Source organism: Humulus lupulus, chromosome 6 (assembly GCF_963169125.1).
Source record: "Humulus lupulus chromosome 6, drHumLupu1.1, whole genome shotgun sequence".
NCBI classification, from domain to species: Eukaryota; Viridiplantae; Streptophyta; class Magnoliopsida; order Rosales; family Cannabaceae; genus Humulus; species Humulus lupulus.
This window is the reverse complement of record NC_084798.1, coordinates 58,998,829-59,016,689: the sequence shown is the minus strand read 5'-3', so window position 1 is coordinate 59,016,689 and position 17,861 is coordinate 58,998,829. Positions and strand designations below refer to the sequence as shown.

Here is a 17,861-nt window from a genome sequence, read left to right as displayed (position 1 = left end):
ACGAAACTTCTAGTGACACTTCTTCCAATTCATCCATCGCTCCTTCCGGAACTCCTTCCACCAATCCTGCTTCTCCACAAACTTTAGCTGATAATAATCCATTCGCAATGGCTCGCAATGATGAAATACAACCAAGAACTCTCAATGAATACCTCCATCCTACTCGCACTTCCACGCCTTCATGCATTATCTTCCCTCCTAATATTCCTGCATTAGACTTTAAACCTGGCACTTCCACGCCTCCATCCTACTCGCACTTCCACACCTTCATGCATTATCTTCCCTCCTAATATGCCTGCATTAGACTTTAAACCTGGCATGATTCAACTCTTTCCCACGTTTCATGGAATGGAAAACGAAGGCCCATACGTGCATATCAAAGAATTCGAGGAGGTAGTAGCCACATTCTATAACCAAATCAAAAATGTCGATTCTGTGCGACTGAAGTTCTTCCCTTTCTCCTTGAAGGACAAAGCCAAAAGCTGGTTATACTCTTTGAGACCTAGGTCTATTGGAACATGGGAGGAGATGACCAAATCTTTCTTTCTAAAACACTTTCCCATCCATAAGACCAACCGTCTAAAACGACAGATTTCCACATTTTCCCAAAAGGACAATGAAACGTTCTATCAAGTCTGGGAAAGAATCAAAGATCTGTTGAATCAGTGCCTGCGCCATGGCTATGAGAACTGGCGTTCGGTCAGTTACTTCTATGAAGGCCTCACGAGTCATGAGCGCCAGTTTGTAGAAATGCTATGCACTAGTGAATTCCTCGAAAAAGAGCCAGACAATGCTCTTGAATATCTCGAAGAAACCGCGAAAAAGTCTCACACCTGAACTGGTCCAAGTGCTGCTGATAGTACCAACTGACACAAATCATATGGGATCTATCAACTTGGAGAAGAGGATAGTGTTAAGGCCCAACTCGAAGCTTTGAAAAAGCAGTTTGAGAAGCTTTGAAAAAGCAGTTTGAGGTCTTAATGATGAAAAATGGCCAAAAATCGCACATGATCGCTCAAGTGGAACCACAAGAACCTTGCTTTATTTGTGGAGGGACAGAGCATTTAACAAAGGACTACTTAGCTTTGAATGAAATGAGGGGGGTTTATGAGGAGCAATGTAATGCCTTAGGGTCATATAACAAGCTATTCTCCCATATGTACAACCCTGGTTGGAGAAACCACCCAAATTTTAGTTGGAGAGGTTCCAACCAAGCTCAATCGTCTGGAGGCCAATGGAGAAATGAGCAACCAGTTAAACCATCAAAGGTGTATTCTGTGCCTCAATACAATGCTCATCCACAATGAAATTCTCTCGAGAATACTCTTCATGCATTCATAGAGGAACAATCCAAACTAAATCGCCAAATGATGGAAGAAATCAAGGAAATGAAATGTCAATTTTCAAAATTGACTGAATCCTTGGCCATTTCGGAAAAAGGCAAACTTTCTTCCCAACTGAAATTCAATGTGCAAGGCCAACACATGGCCCAATCATCAAATTCTAATGATCAAAATGTCAAGGAATTAAATGTCGTCACGACTAGAAGTAGTAAAACTTTGCAAGACCCACCCATAAAATCCAACTCTGCCAATACTTCGAAAGTTATTCCCAAAAATCCACCACTCAATGCCACTCCTAAAGTACCATTTCCCTAGGATTTGAAACCTGTTTGGAAACTTCCTGGTAACCGAGATGAAATCCTTGAGCACTTGACACAAGTGAACATTAATCTTCCTTTGCTTCACATCATAAAACAAGTGCCCACTTATGCCAAAATCATCAAGGATCTATGCACTGCAAAAAGGAAGCACCATGTCAAGAAGACTGCTTTCTTGACTAAGCAAGTGAGTGCGGTGATTGAACAAAAGGCACCGCCGAAATACAAAGATCCCGGTTGTCCCACCATTTCTTGCCAAATTGGGACCCATGAAGTCAGCCAAGCCTTACTTGATCTTGGCATGAGTGTAAATCTCATGCCTTACCCTGTATACTCGCAACTCGTTCTTGGAGAAATGAAGCCAACATCTGTTGTGCTACAACTTGCTGATCGTTCAACTAAAAAGCCTAGGGGTATTATTGAGGATGTATTAGTTCAAATTGAAAAATTCTACTACCCCATGGATTTTCTTATTCTTGATATCCAATCTGTGGTAAACATGGAGTCTAAAATTCATATTATCCTCGGAAGACCATTCCTTGCCACTGCAAATGCTTTGATCAATTTTCGGAATGGTCTAATGAAGATATCGTTTGGAAACATGACTCTTGAAGTCAACATCTTTCACATCGGGAAACAACCTCAAGAAGATGATGAATGATATCAAACATTCATGATTGGCTCTTTACTTCCCGAGGAGTTTCAATTGCGAAATAACTTTGATAATCTTGATGAACTCCTCCTTCTGTTTGACAACGAAAGTCCCAGTTCTATTGAGTCTAGTCTTGCAATATCAGATCACATAGACTCACGCAATAGAAGGACTTAGTTTTGGCAACCTCGCTTTGAAGAGCTACCTCGTGAGAGGGCACAACCAAAAACTTCAACCGAAGAGGTTCCAATTGTTCAATTGACCCAACTTCCTGAGGGTTCGAAACATGTCTTCTTGGGAGACGGTGAAACCTTTCCAGTTATCATCTCATCCAACCTTCACAATTCTCAAGAATTGCAGTTACTTGAGCTACTGCGAACGCATAAATATGTGATAGGGTGGACGCTTTCTGATATCAAAGGTATTAGCCCTTTAATTTGCTCCCATCGAATCAATATGGAGGACGAGGCTATCCCTCGAAGAGACCCTCAAAGGAAACTAAACCCCATAATGAAAGACATTGTAAAAAATGAAGTTTTGAAATTGCTAGACACTAGTATTACTTACCCAGTAGCTGATAGCAAATGGGTCAGTCCTACTCAAGTCGTGCCCAAGAAATCTGGTGTCACTGTGATCCAAAACGAAAAACGGGTCCTTGTCCCCACAAAAACTGTGACAGGGTGGCGCATGTGCATTGATTATAGAAAATTAAATGCTGCCTCCCGCAAAGATCATTTTCCACTTCCATTCATTGATCAAATCCTTGAATGTGTAGCTGGTCATCCTTTCTATTGCTTTCTTGATGGTTATTTTGGCTATTATCAAATTGAGATTGCATTAGAGGATCAAGATAAGACCACTTTCACTTGTCCCTTTGGCACTTTTTCTTTCCGACGTATGCCATTTGGCTTGTGTAATGTACCAGCTACTTTCCAAAGATGCATGATGAGTATCTTTAGTGACATGATTAAAAAATCAATGGAAGTATTCATGGATGACCTAATCGTTTTTGGAAATTCCTTTGACACATGTCTTCTTCATCTTGAAGCTGTTTTAAAATGATGTATTGAGAAATGACTTGTGCGAGAAATTCCACTTCATGGTATCTTCTGGCATAGTCTTAGGTCACATTGTTTCTGAAAGAGGAATTGAGGTTGATCAATCCAAAGTCAACCTTATCTCCAACCTGCCTACTCCTAAGACTGTCAAAGACGTTAGGTCATTCTTGGTCATGCTGGTTTCTATAGGACGTTCATAAAAAAATTTCAATGATTGTTCGTCCGCTAAGTAACCTCTTAGCCAAATATGCCACTTTTGAATGGACACCTAAGTGTGAGGAATCATTCCGAACGCTTGTCAATTCACTCACTTCCGCTCCCATCATTCAATGGCCCGATTGGAGTCTTCCTTTCGATTGGAGTCTTCCTTTTGAGATCATGTGTGACGCCAGTAACTTTGCTGTGGGAGCTGTGCTAGGACAACGAAGGGAGGGGAAACCCTTTGTTGTCTATTATGCAAGCTGAACTCTCAATAGTGCCCAAATGAACTATTCCACTACTGAAAAAGAGTTGCTTGTTGTTGTCTTTGCCCTTGACAAATTCCGATCTTATTTGATTAGGTCACCTATTACGATCTTCACAGATCACTCCGCCCTTAAGTATCTCCTTTCCAAAAAGGATGCTCAAGCGCGATTAATATGGTGTATCTTTCTCCTGCAAGAATTTGATATAACGATCAAAGATAAGAAAGGTGTTGAAAATGTCATCGCGGACCACTTGTCCCAACTTGAATTCAGCGATCCCGCTGATGGTCCACCTATTCATGATGATTTCCCCAATGAACAATTGCTTTCTGTTGCTAAGTTACCGTGGTATGCTCACATTGTAAACTACTTAGTAACAGGTGAACTCCCATCTGAATGGAGTTCACAAGACAAACGCAAATTTCTGGTCGAGGTGCGCAATTTCTTTTGGGATGACCCATACTTATTCAATTATTTCCCCGACCAAATCATGCGAAGATGCATCTACAACGATGAGGTATCTAGTGTGCTGAATTTTTTTCTAAAATGATGCTTGTGGTGGTCACTTCTCTGTAAGGAAAACCACTACAAAAATCTTACAATGCAGTCTTTACTGGCCCACTCTATTCAAAGACACCAATGATTTCTGTCGTTCTTGTGTAAGGTGCCAAAAGCTAGGTTCCTTATCCCGTCGGCACATGATGCCCTTGAACCCAATTCTTGTTATCGAAATATTTGATTGTTGGGGGATAGACTTTATGGGACCATTTCCACCTTCTTTTGGCTACCTTTACATTCTTCTCGTTGTGGATTATGTTTCCAAATGGGTCGAGGCCATACCATGTCGAACCAATGATAGCGCTACAGTTGTCAAATTCTTGAAAGAAAATGTGTTATCAAGGTTCGGTACTCCTCGCGCTATCATTAGTGATCAAGGCACTCATTTTTGCAACAGATCTTTTGAAGCTCTTATGCGCAAGTACGGTGTACTTCATAAGGTTGCAAATGCCTATCATCCACAGACTAATGGTCAAGATGAGTTAGCCAATAGGGAGATAAAAAAACATTCTGTAAAAGACGGTAAACCCCGACCGCAAAGATTGGTCTACACGTCTTCTAGTCGCTCTTTGGGCATACCGCACTGCTTTCAAATCCCCTCTTGGGATGTCTCCCTATCGGCTTGTCTTTGGAAAAGCCTGTCATTTACCTGTCGAGCTCGAGCATAAAGCGTATTAGGCTATAAAAGCCCTAAACTTTGATCTGAATGCCGTAGGTATCCATCGCAAACTCTAATTGTCTGAAATTGAGGAATTGAGAAACGATGCATATGACAATTCTAGGATTTATAAAGCAAAATTGAAAATCGCTCACGATAAACAAATCCTGCGAAAACACTTTGAACCAAATCAGAAAGTGCATCTGTATGATTCTCGCTTGCATTTACACCCCGGTAAAACTACGATCGCGATGGACTGGTCCATTTGTAGTGAAGCAAGTATTTCCCAATAGTTCTGTTGAGGTCGAGGACCCAACCGATGGGAGAATTTTTTGAGTCAATGGCCAAAAACTGAAGCATTATATTGAGAGTGTGAGTCATGTTGAAGTGGTCCTTCTTGAGGACCCAATTTATACCCTCTGAGGTTCTTAATGGTTTGTTTGTTTGTTTTTATTTTATTTATTTATTTTTCCTTTTATTTTCCTGTCTTTCTTTTCTTGTTGTATGTTGTTTGTTTTGGGGTATTGTTACCAGGCTATTTTCGCTCTCGCCTCATGGACATGGTCATCATCCAGGTGTTCTCTTTCCTTACCTTTTTCATTGATTATTCATTTTGACATTGAGGACACTGTCTGATTTTTTTGGTTGGGGGTGGTGAGCATGCATTAGCTTTCATTTGGAAAATCTTATTGTTGTGTCATTAGCATTCATTTGGAAAACATTATTGTTTTGTTGAATTTTTAAGTCAAATTTTCTCAAAATTGTACAAGCATGAGTATAACTTGTTGGTTTAAGTCAGTTGTTACTTTGTTTAGCTATTAAGAAGTGATTTTCATAGTTCTTTTGTGCACTTTCCAAACATGTGTAAATTGGTTGTTAAAACAAATAGTTGAGAGAAATTTCAAGTTTAAAGTTTTTCATTTCCTGGTGAGTTATGAGAGTTGAGAAAACAACTTTTTGAACTTTTATTGATCATTTGAGTTGGTAAAGTCACATATTTGGAATTTAAAGCATGACACTTATTAGAGGGATGTTTTTCATATAAGAATAAGTCCTTGTAATAAATTTTAAATTTGTGTTTTATTTGTATTTTCCTTTTTATTTTTGTGTTGTCTCTTGTCAAAATAAATAAAAAAAAAAGGAAAAAATAGAGAACGAGATCAACATTTTCCTCTATTATTTTGTAGTTACTTAAAAAAATATTTCTATTACTATTATTTTGTGTAATTGTATTTAAAAAAACAAATTTATTATCATTATAGTTCCTTTTCTTATTTATCATTTCTAGTTAGTTGTCATTTTGTTCTTTGAGTTTTCTCATGTAAATCCCAAAGGTTGTTTGTCATTTGAATTCCAATAAGTTGATTTTCCTATCTAGTGATCAATACTTGTTCAAATTGCTTGTCCTAAAAAGTTTATATTTTCTCATTTGAGCGTAAACTGTTACATTTCCAACTCCAAGAGTGTAATCCTTCCCATACAAATACTTTCAATGCCTATGAGGAATTTGGAGTTAAAACCTTTATACTTTTGAGATTTTTTTATACTATTTGTGTTATGACTTGCTATAAAAAGAATATGATTTGATGCACACACACAACTCTGGAATCGCAACTGAAGTAGTTTAGATAGTAATTTATGACTTCTTACTGATACTTTGAAAATACCTAGATGATTTTGCTTGGTTTGACTTGAGTATTCAACTTGATAATTTTATTTTTCGCTTGAATTGCTATAGACTAGCAATAAGCTGATTGGGGTTGTGATTAGTACTTAAAAATGACATTTTACTAAGCTTAAAGTTTAAATTAAATTAAGTTTTAATTAATATTTTCTTAAATTTATCTTGATATATTTCATTAATGGAAAATATTAATTTTAATTTAATTTGTATAAAGTATGTTGCATTTTGACATTAATAAAACCAAAAGAAAAGAAAAAGGGAAAAGAGAAAAGAATTAAATTAAAAATGGCATTTTTAAGAAGTAATATGTTGTTTTGTTTCTTAACAGCCGACCCAACTAAAGGAGAAGCCCAGGCCCGTTGGCCCAAGCCCAGCCACCGAACCGAAGCCAGCCGTGAGTCGCCTGATGCCTCCTTGCGCCATCTGTCCTCAACCTTCCTCAACAAATTCAGCAGGCCTAGCTTCCCTCCAAGCCCAACACTCCCTTCAGCCTCGTTCAATGCAGCTGAAACCATCCCAGTAGGCCCATCTCTCCCAAAGCCCAACGCAGACCAGCGGCCCATCCAAAGCCTCCTCCAGCAGCCTACGCCAATAAACCCAGCACCCTATCTTCCTTCTCCTCTCCCACCCAGCGCCACGTGGCGCCTCCCCATTGGCTAGGAATGGGTCGAAACCCTCTTGTGCCACCAGCCACCTTCAACCCATGTTTTGTGGGTATTGGGCTTTACACATTACTATTTGAGAAATTATAGGAAATGGCCCAAAATAAAGTCATCAAGAAGCTAATGTCTTCATTTTTAAAATTGTAGATAAATGACCCTTTTACATTGTTGATTACCTAAATTGTCATTTTTTATAATTTATTTATTTATTTAGGACTGTATGACTTTAATATAGTGGTATATATATTAGTTTTGTTTAATTAGTTTTTATTTTAAAGTTATATTGATTTTTTAAGTTTTTTATAGGTTGTTGGTATATTATTTTCCAATTAGTGTATATGTTTTTTGTGGTGTGGTATATAATTTTTTTTTTGTGATATTTAATTTCTATTTTATTATACATAGTAGTAGTATATAATTTTGTATCATGGTATATACATTTTAATGGTAGTATATAACTTTGTTAGCATAGTATATACATTTTTTTAGTAATAATTTTGTAAGTTTTGATGGTATATTATTTTTCAACTCAGTATATATATTTTGTGATATGGTATATTATTCAACAACCCATAAAAAACGAAAAAAAATCAAAATAACTTAAAATTAAAAACTAATTAAACAAAACGAATATACATATACCGTAATATTAAAATATTTAGAATAAAATAGTAATTTTTTAAAGGGTGTATTTGGTAATATGTGATATTAAATAGATGATTAGGCTATTTTACTACAAAATTAAAAACATGGACATTTACTTACTTTCACACAACATTAAGGGTCATTTTGCATCATGCCCCTTACTATTTTGAGCTTTAAAGCTCATGTTTTTGTAGTATTTTATAAAAGGAAAAAAAGGACCATACAACAAAATAACTAGGTTAATATTAATAATAAGATTTGATTTTTCAAAATCATATTTTATTACTAATATTTCAGATTTTTTTGTAAACCCCATTTTTTTGTTTAATTTCTTTTTGGTCCTTTTATCCCTCTATAAATATGGACTCCTTCTTCACAATTAGAATGTAATTTTGAGAGTAAAGAAACTATAACAAAATTTCTACTCACTTTCTTATCATATTTTCTTGTTAGAATTTTATGAGAATCATGAGCATAATGGCCTAATCTTCCTAGGAAGGCTAGGGATGATTCCATATGCTAGTGATGTTATTTTGCTACTTTGATTTACTATGTTCTTAATGTAATGTATTTGAGTTATTTATGTTCTTTCATCCCCATCTCTATTTTGTTATCTTTATTTACTTGTGCTAATAGTATATATGATTAGTCATGCTCTTTCTATGTGCTTCTAATTAGTAAAAGTAACATTGATACATAATTTTATGTCTAATCTTCTATTGCATTATTGCCCTTGGGTTTTTTTGTCATTTTTAGATTTTTCATAAGATTAACATTGTGCTTTTAAAGTAAAGAAATTTATAACTCAAATTGACTTTTGTTAGAAAATAATATGGACTTAAATGTTAGATTTTCCAAGTAAATGTTGGGATGTGAACTATTTACTTGTGTATTTTTTGTAAATCAAGTAACCAAGTAACTAAACAAGCATATGGATGATTCTTGAAACCTTTCCATTTCTCAAACTCTTGATTACATCTTACCTTTATTTCACTTATCTCATTTCATCATTTCATCAAAAAGACAACACCAAAATCTCAAATCTCTTTTCATTTTCATTTTCATTTTTATTTATTTCATGTTACTAATTTTTTGTGTTATTTTCTACTAATCTTTTGATTTTAGGTTAGCTCCTTGTGGATTGACCGCCCGATTTTACTACAACTACCGCTTAGTGGTTGTCCCGATTTGGGCGTTAAACAGTCATTATATAAATATATATATATATCAGTATAGCCTTTTGTTAATTCATTTGTTGTTTCATTTTTTTTCATTATTTCTTTAATTCAATTATTAATATATATTGTATATAACACTTTAAAGCATGTAGTTAGTATTCTATTTTTTTTTCTTTGTTTTATGGAATTATTTTAGGGTAATCAATTCACAGATTGGATTTTTAGTTAATTTTCCAGGTGTAAGTGGTGGGAAGAATATTTAGAGGGTAACCAGGTACCCACATTGTTTATTTGCTAACATACCGAGGGTGACTGGTTACTTAAGTGTTTTTTTCCCCATTTGTTTGTTGTTTTTTATTTCAATTATTAATATATATTCTATATAACACTTTAAAGCAGGTAGCTAGTTTTCTTTTTCTTTTTCGTATTTTTTTTTACAATGTTTTATGGAATTATTTGAGGGTAACTAGTTCTCAGTTGGGTTGTTTAACTAATTTTCCTAGTGTTATTCGGGAAAGAATGATTTTGAGGGTAACTAGGTACTTAGGTTGTTTCTTTCCTAATATACCGAGGGTAACTGGTTACTTAAGTGTTTTTTAGATTTTTCCACTATGTTTGTCTTATTATAGTAATGCAACTAGTTTATTAAGTTAATATTATGTATAGAGGAGTTTGTGATAGAAGAAAGTAAATATTTTAATTATTTTTGGCTTTTAGATTGTTATAGTGGGTAATATATATTGTATTGTAATATCAAGGTAACCAGTTACCTATATCGTTGTTTTGTAGTTATTTTTGGGTAACTAGTTACGTTCATGTTTGTTTCCTCGTGGTGTATTTATACTGATGGTAGCATTGATAAATAAGAAGTAAACAAATCCAACAAATTAGTTTGAAATGATTTTATAAGTTTGCATAATCAATCAATGTGTTTAAATTTCAAACAATTTTATTAAAATACTGAATAATACTTGATGAATATGAAAGTCACTCTTTCAATGAATAACACTATTAAAGGTTTGTTTTGCTGTAAAATATGAATCTATGTCTTTGACATTTTCTATTTGTTTGGCTTCTCAATTGGAGGATTCGTGCAAGTCTTCCTGTTATGTCCTGGTTGCCCACATTTCCCACATGTGATTATTACTTTAGGTTCCCCTCTTGATCTTATTCTTTTCTTTCTTGGTCTTCCTACAGGGATTGTTGCCTTTGGAGGTAGCACAATTATGTCCAAGTGTTGTGGGAGATTCCATTCATCTTTATGGGGCAAAGGATGAACATTTTCTTGATACAATGCTTTCAACGTTTCTGTTCTGTAGAACTTTGCACAGTAATCATACACACTCAAGTTTCTCTTTACAATGACAGCTACTGCATAGCCACAAGGCATTTCATCTTCTTGAAACCTATTGTAAGTACATGTTCTATTATGTATATTTACTATGAAATTTATCCCCTTTTGATCACGAACTTGGTATTCTATTGTGTTGAAAGGCAAGACCTAAAAATAGTTTTGTCATGAAATAGAATCAGATAATAAATATTTTAACTAGAATTAACATTGAAAGTAACTAGTTATCCTTTTGTGTAAAAAAAATTCTATTGTTATGGAAGGTAATTGGTTACCATCTATTGACAGAATAAAGAATAGTAAGAATAAGTTCAGTTGCATACCTCATACTTCATTTTTGAAACAATGCCATGTCTCAACTCATTCTCTGTTGCTGTAGAGACTTTTGTGAATGTTCCGTTTGCATTATTTGAGTTGTTCCAAACCAACTTTTGAACCAAACTTCTAAGGCATTCAACCAAGATATCAATGGGGAGATTTCTTGTAGCTTTTAGTGCAGCGTTGAGTGATTCTGCGATGTTGGGTGTCATCATGGTGTATCTTTATGTTGGCGAGTATGATCTTGCCCAAGTTTCATACTTGGCTTTCTCTAAATAAGGTCTAATGCGTCTGTCAAGTCTATCAAGGCCTCTCATGTAATGTTCACATTCTGTTTTCGTGTATGCTTTTGCTGCTGCAATGAATTTCATTTGTAGCTCTTCTCAATGAATTTCCTTTGTAGCTCTCATCTCCATGGCTTCCATACTTGCTTTTCAAATTATTGAGCAAGTGAAACATGCAAGCTCCATGGAAAGCATTTGGGTACACCATATATATTGCATTGTCTATGCTCTTTTGTCTGTCGGAAACTATAGCCAATCCTGTGGAGTATAAATATTTTTAAATAAAAGAGCAAAAATTAGGTATTTTTCATTTTTTTTTTAAATTTTGGTGAAGGTAACCAGTTACTTTATTCAGATACTAAAAGAAATAACATGTATTTGTGTATTTGGTTTTGGTAACTAACTCCTTTGTATTTGTAAACAAGAATATATAATTGAAGTTATCATACCTTCGGGTTCTCCATAGGTGTCTCTCAGTTTGGAGAAGAACCAAAGCCATGAGTTATTATTTTCAGAGTCTGCTATTCCAAAAGCCATCACGAAAATGTTGTTGTTTGAATCTAACGTTGATCCTGAAAATAGGATACCACCATGTGCATTTTTCAAGAAAATTCCACCAACAACAATTATAGGCCTCAAGTATCTCCAACCCTTAATTGAGTTACAGAAAGCTATGTATAGGTATTTGAATCTATCTTCCTTGTCTGTGAGTAGGTGTGTTATTGTTCCTGGATTTGCTTGCTTCAACATGTAAAGATACATTGGCAACTTTTGATATGAATCATCGGGGTTCCCTCTTACTAGACGCAAAGCTTTCTCTCTTGATCTCCATGCTTTTGTGTATCCCATAGTTACTCCGAAGTCATCATTCATATCATTAATGATGTCATTTGGAGTGTAATTTCTTTTTATTGACTTGTACTTATTCTTTAATAATTCACCAATTACGATATTTTTTGCTTGCCTATGGTCTTCCATAACAATTTCAACAGAGCAAGTGTAATTTAGGTTGCATTTCTGTACCTTGAATAAATCTTGAGTTCTGTACTTAGATGCTCTAACCAACCAGTTGCATGTTTCATATGCACAGGTAACTAGGTACTCTCTAGGTTCTAATATTTTTGTTTTGAACTGGAAGTTCTCCAGCATTGCATAGTAGCTAAGAGCTGATTTGATTGTGTTCTTATCTTTGTAAATTTGCCCTTGCTCTATTGTGTTGACTCTGTAATCAGATATTACTATTTGGATTTCCTCCAACCTCTTTTTTCTTTTTGTATTGTCTTCAATTATGAAATCAACTACTTCTTCAGCAAAATGAGGTATGTATGACACATTTATGCCCTCATTTGTTGTGCTTGACATTCCTACTTCAAGTAACATTTGTTCATTGATGGAAGCTTGGTTTGCTTGCATTAATAATGTCACCACCTCCATTTCTTATGTTGTAGCTTTTTGATTTGCTAGTAGAAGAATGTCATTTTCATTGCTTGATTCTTGAACTATAGTGACACACAATGGTAAGTCTGTTATTTTTGCAGGAATTTTTTTCTTTAATTCCATGAAGAACAACACTGAATTGTCTGTTTCAACCTTCATTGCTGGTGTTCCTTTTTCTACTTGATAGGAAACTTCAATAGTTGCTGTTATTTCATTTATCTCCTTTTTTTTTTATCAAATTCACCAAGTTATCAAGAGAACAATATGGTGGTATAAATATCTCAGTCATTGTGTACCCTTAGTACTCATTGTTTTCATTCCACTTGCCTCCATATTGAACCAAAGAAGTAGTATTGTCCATACCTGCAAAATTTGGCAATTTTTAAGCAGTTAGTTGGTTCTAAATGGGCCAGGGAACTGGTTACCTTAATCTTTAATCACATATTCTTCTGAAATATTTAGTTTTATATATTGATTGTTTTTCAGGGTAACTGGTCACCCTATTGTTACTGATTGTTTTTGCAGTAAAAATTCACTCCTACATCAAATAATTTTTTTATTGAAAAGACAATAAATTAGGATCTAAAATTTTCAGATTTCTTGTTTTCTGTCTATTTTTAGTCAATCAATGTACACAACCAATTCGGCCAAGAAAAATATGAAGAAAATAGTAAAACTTTTATTAATTACTCTGAAATCAATCAGAGAAAGAATACAGAACAATCATTTACTCAGTTCAAAATATGGCATTGAATTGCTCAAAAAAGGAAAGAAGAAAAAAAAATACTATATATATGGATTGATTGCTAATTAACAGGACATGGTAGTTTAATATCACCAGTGTAACTAAGTAGTGAACCTCCTAGATATATCTATTCCTTAATCGTAAAGAGTTTCTTTTGCAAACCCTATTGTGGTATTTTCCTTTCATTGTCTCGGACATAGTCTCTAATTCATGGCCTCATCACAATCAAGCAACTACGTAAAGAGGCCAAATATTTTGATTTCCATCTTTTTTTTCATATTAATATTATCTTCCAATATTGCAGATATATATAAGTAATCTTTGCACTGCATGATTATGCATGAAATAGTTTTCTCAAATTTTACAGATCTTTTTTCATTTAAAATGTGCTTATATTTCTTCCTCACTTTTAAGGGTTGATCATCATCAGTCATTGTTGGCTAAAGATCATATTGATGGGAAGGTAGCTGGTTACCTTAATCTGTAATCACATACCATTCTGAAACATTTAGTTGAATATATTGATTGTTTTTCAAGGTAACTCGTTATCCTAATGTTACTGAATGTTTTGGCAGTTGAAATTCACACTAATATCAAATTATTCTTTTTATTGTAAAGACAAATTAGAATGTAAAATTTTCAGAGTTCTTGTTTCTTGTCTATTTTTTGGTTAATCAATGTACACAAACTTGGAGGTTTAGATAATTTTTTTCAATTTTTTAGTTTATAAATTGTTTGTGTTTTTCAAAAAGTACATCATGATCGTGATCATTATCATTGTAATCAAGATAATAGTTCATCTATAATTGTGATTTTGTATGAAAATAATATAGTTTTATGTAGAAGATTTAAGATAGTTTTCAAATAAAAGAAAATGACAATAGAATAGATTTGACAGAGGAGAAGATTTTTTGCAAACCTTGTTTCTTGATCGTGTGCCAAAGATGCAGGTCGCCGAAATTTTCAAAGATTGCAGCTCGTATGATTGGAAAATTGTTGGAATTTATTTGATTTCTGCAGAAAATGATCAGTAATTTAGTTGTCAAAGTGAACAGATTTTTGTTAAATATTTTTGTAGAAGCTGAGGTCGAACATTTGCTAGTATTGATCAAATGTTGTGGAAATCGCCGGAGATAGGAGTTGTCGCCGGAGAAGAAAGCTGTCGCCGGAGAAGGGAGTTCCAGGGATGGAAACAATCGCAGAGAGTTACGTGGTTTTGGAGAAGGCTTTGATCGTGTTTCATGCTTGAGCAGATGACTATTGTATTGTTAATTACATGTGTGCCCTTGATTGTGCTGATGTGTTTTTGTTTAAATTTCAATTGGCCTATGTAGTTAGTTTTCCCATAAACTAAGTTTTTGCACAATGATAGCTAAAAAGCTAGATTTTTGAAAAATCCTCTTGAACATAATTATCTACTCTCATATATTAGTTCCAAGGGCCAAACACACCACAAATGGGTTGAGGTTCGGGCAAGGAGTATCGCCCTTGCCTGACTCTAGATCGGAGATGAAATTGCTCTATGTCTCTGCTTTGTTCCCACCTTTATTTAAGAGATCCTCTAAGAAAAATTAGCATGTGTTATAGACTATGAAAATTCAAATGTGGATATGTAATATTGGAGGGGTAACACAATGATTTAATCTCACTAAATATGGCATTGGATTCGAGTCATATATGGCATAGGTGCCTACGTTTTTCCATACATGTAGATCTAGGTAAAAATACAAAATAAATTATTTTGTCATTATATATATTTAACTGTTCAATGGTACAACAATAGGAGCTGGTGGGATGGTCTTTCTTAAAGGTGAGCAATCCCATCCATTTTCCTTGCTATAAGACACAATAAAGTGTTTAGGAACCCATGTTTCAGACTTGGATTTTCTTTCTCTCAAAAGCACCCTCTGATTTTCCTCAATAGCTTTCTTTGCTTCTCTAGCTTTTACCCAGTCTTTGCTCATGATTCCTTGGCTCACCTCACTCCATACTACAGCTGATTCACTTTGCCACACTCCCTTAAATAAAAGAGCACAACACAAATAAATGCAACAATTAAAGTGAAATTAATTGATTATAGCTGATAAGCATGACTGTGTTATGTAATTTATATAACATGGTTGAGTTAGTTTACCTTTGGATCTTTAACAATGGGAGTTTTAAGTCCTAAAGTGGCCTCTTTGGCACTGTATAAAACCTGGACTTCGCCACTTTTAAGATCCTTGAGTGTGACACTTCTGTATTAAGAATTGAAAACAAAACAATCACTATGATTACTTTTAATGATGATGATAGGCAAGGTAAAAATAAAAATAACCATGTATTATTGTCAATAATATGACTCTACAAGATACCATATAGTGTCCAATACTTCTAATGCGATATAAAAATGATTGATATAATTTAATATGAGGGTCACACGTATATGTAATTTAATATGATATATATTGCATCATGTAGTATCAAACACATTAATATTAATATGCCATAGCAATACTCATAAATATATTTAGTTAATTACTTACTTATCCCATTGGCCATTGATCTCAAAAAGTGGCTTCTTGGAAGAGGAATCGAAGATCTTTCCCTTTATTGATCTAGGAGTTCCTCTTAGTCCTAAAAAAGATCTTCCTCCAAAAGTCAACTCAGCTTCAAGACCTGTTTCATGACATCTGATTCGGTCACTACCTCCCCACTCTACTCCAGGTGGGAAGAACTTGAATAAAAGACTTGGAGAATTCATTACATAAGTTTCTCCATGATTTAGAAGCTTCAACTCTCTTTTTCCTCGCATCTCAGCTTCTATAAAAGTACCTTCATTTGTTCAAAGGAAGTTTATTAATAAGCTAGAAATACAAAAGTAAGTACCTGTGCCCAACAAATATCTTACAATGACAAAGCATGGAAATAACAATAATATGTTTATAAGACATTGGATACTTTTCTCAAGAAAATAATATTTTGGAATTGAACCTTATCTCATGTCTTTTGAAAAAACTCACGTGGCTAACATTTTATGAAAAGAAGAATTTCAATTCAAAATTATGAAATGACATACGACAAAGATTTCTAAATTGGCAAATCATGCATTTAATTTGTTTTTTCTCTCTCTTGTATATGTCCCAATTTAAAGATAAAGGAAATTCTTAGTTTTAATAATTTTTTTTTTATGTTTTTTGCTAATTTTAACAAAATATTTTTATATTTAACAGAATATTCTTATATTTTTAAAAAATTTTAAAATATATTTTTTAAAAATAATTAAAAATATTAAAATAAAATATTTTTGAGATATTTTACAAATATAATTATTTAAGAATAATAAAATCATACATTTTTTAACTTAAATAAAATTTAATTAAACTTAAACTTAATATTATATTAAACATATAATATATAATATTTTGTTGTCACTACCAAATTTAAAAACTAGAACAAACATAAACTTAAAAAAAATTAATTAATTAGTTAATTAAAATATATAGGATATTTTTAAGATATTTTAGATAATTTAAATAATTAAATCATATTTATCTAAAAATAATAAAGTCATACATATCATTTTTTTTATCTTATAAATTTGTGTAATAGTTTGTTTTTTATCAAGTGATTGAAACTCTCTTTCTTCATCAAATTCACTAAAAAACATTGCGAGATACATTAGAAACTAAATATAGTTGATGCACATATACTACTGTCTACACTATGACTTTTTCTATTCTTATTTTATTTTTATTATTAATTTCTTTTTAAATATTATTGTATTATATATATATCATGTAGTCATGTAAATATATATATATATACCAATGTTGTGTTTAAATGTCATATATATAGATTATATAGATATAAATATTATATATAGTATAGAACTATAATTCATTCTATTATATATATTTTTAAAAAATAATGAACTAGTTTTTATTAAAATTATTAACAATGTTTACAACTTTAAAACTAAGCAAACGTGCATGGCACGTTGCTTCTACCTAGTATATATATATATATATAAATTTTGTATATTTAATAAATTTTATTAAATATAGTTCTACATATGCTTCTCAATTATATATACACGTATATTGAAAGACAGGCAACCCGATAAAAGTATAAATTAAAAATTAAGAATTTGAGATAGATATATTATATATCTCTTCTATGTACAAAGTGTCTAGATAATAGAAATTTTTTCTTTGAAGGGTTTGTCAACTTTAACAAAATATTTTAAATACTTAATAAAATATACTTTTAAAATTAACTTAAAAATAAATATTTATCAATTATATTAATATAAATTTAAATATTTTAAAACATCATTATTATAATAATATTTAATATAAAACTACATATATATGATAATTATATAAATTTAAATTTAAATGTTATAAAATATTATTATGGTAATCCTATTTTTTTTACTAATTATATTAATATGAATTCAAATATTATAAAATATTATTATTATAATAATAATAATTAATACAAGACTAGATATTTAGTATTTATA

At 32.8% G+C, this 17,861-nt stretch overlaps 2 protein-coding genes and 1 non-coding gene across 4 annotated transcripts in view; all 3 read right to left on the bottom strand.

Moving 5' to 3' along the window:
• Positions 1 to 576: 576 nt before the first annotated feature.
• On the bottom strand, positions 577 to 683 carry LOC133787785 (small nucleolar RNA R71). Its single transcript, XR_009872785.1, has one exon. It is a non-coding gene; the product is annotated as a small nucleolar RNA R71 (small nucleolar RNA).
• Positions 684 to 10,279: 9,596 nt separating this feature from the next.
• On the bottom strand, positions 10,280 to 11,103 carry LOC133785136 (uncharacterized). The gene is made up of 3 exons (XM_062224390.1): positions 10,894 to 11,103; positions 10,846 to 10,848; positions 10,280 to 10,720 (listed from the first exon to the last, which is right to left on the bottom strand). Exons 1-3 carry the CDS (start codon positions 11,101 to 11,103, stop codon positions 10,280 to 10,282), a joined length of 654 nt encoding a protein of 217 aa, XP_062080374.1.
• Positions 11,104 to 14,989: 3,886 nt separating this feature from the next.
• Positions 14,990 to 17,861, bottom strand: part of LOC133782202 (oxysterol-binding protein-related protein 4C-like) — a 28,079-nt gene continuing 25,207 nt past the window's right edge. For both annotated transcript variants that reach the window (XM_062221422.1, XM_062221423.1), the window contains 3 exons: positions 15,880 to 16,168; positions 15,489 to 15,591; positions 14,990 to 15,372 (listed from right to left, as the gene is read on the bottom strand). In XM_062221422.1, coding sequence (XP_062077406.1) covers positions 15,112 to 15,372; positions 15,489 to 15,591; positions 15,880 to 16,168 — 653 coding nt within the window. In that variant the 3' untranslated portion in view covers positions 14,990 to 15,111. The remainder of the gene's footprint in view (positions 15,373 to 15,488; positions 15,592 to 15,879; positions 16,169 to 17,861) is intronic.

Coding starts and splice junctions, on each gene's coding strand:
- LOC133785136 (XM_062224390.1), bottom strand. CDS start 11,103: ATGATGACACCCAACATCGCAGAATCACTCAACGCTGCACTAAAAGCT.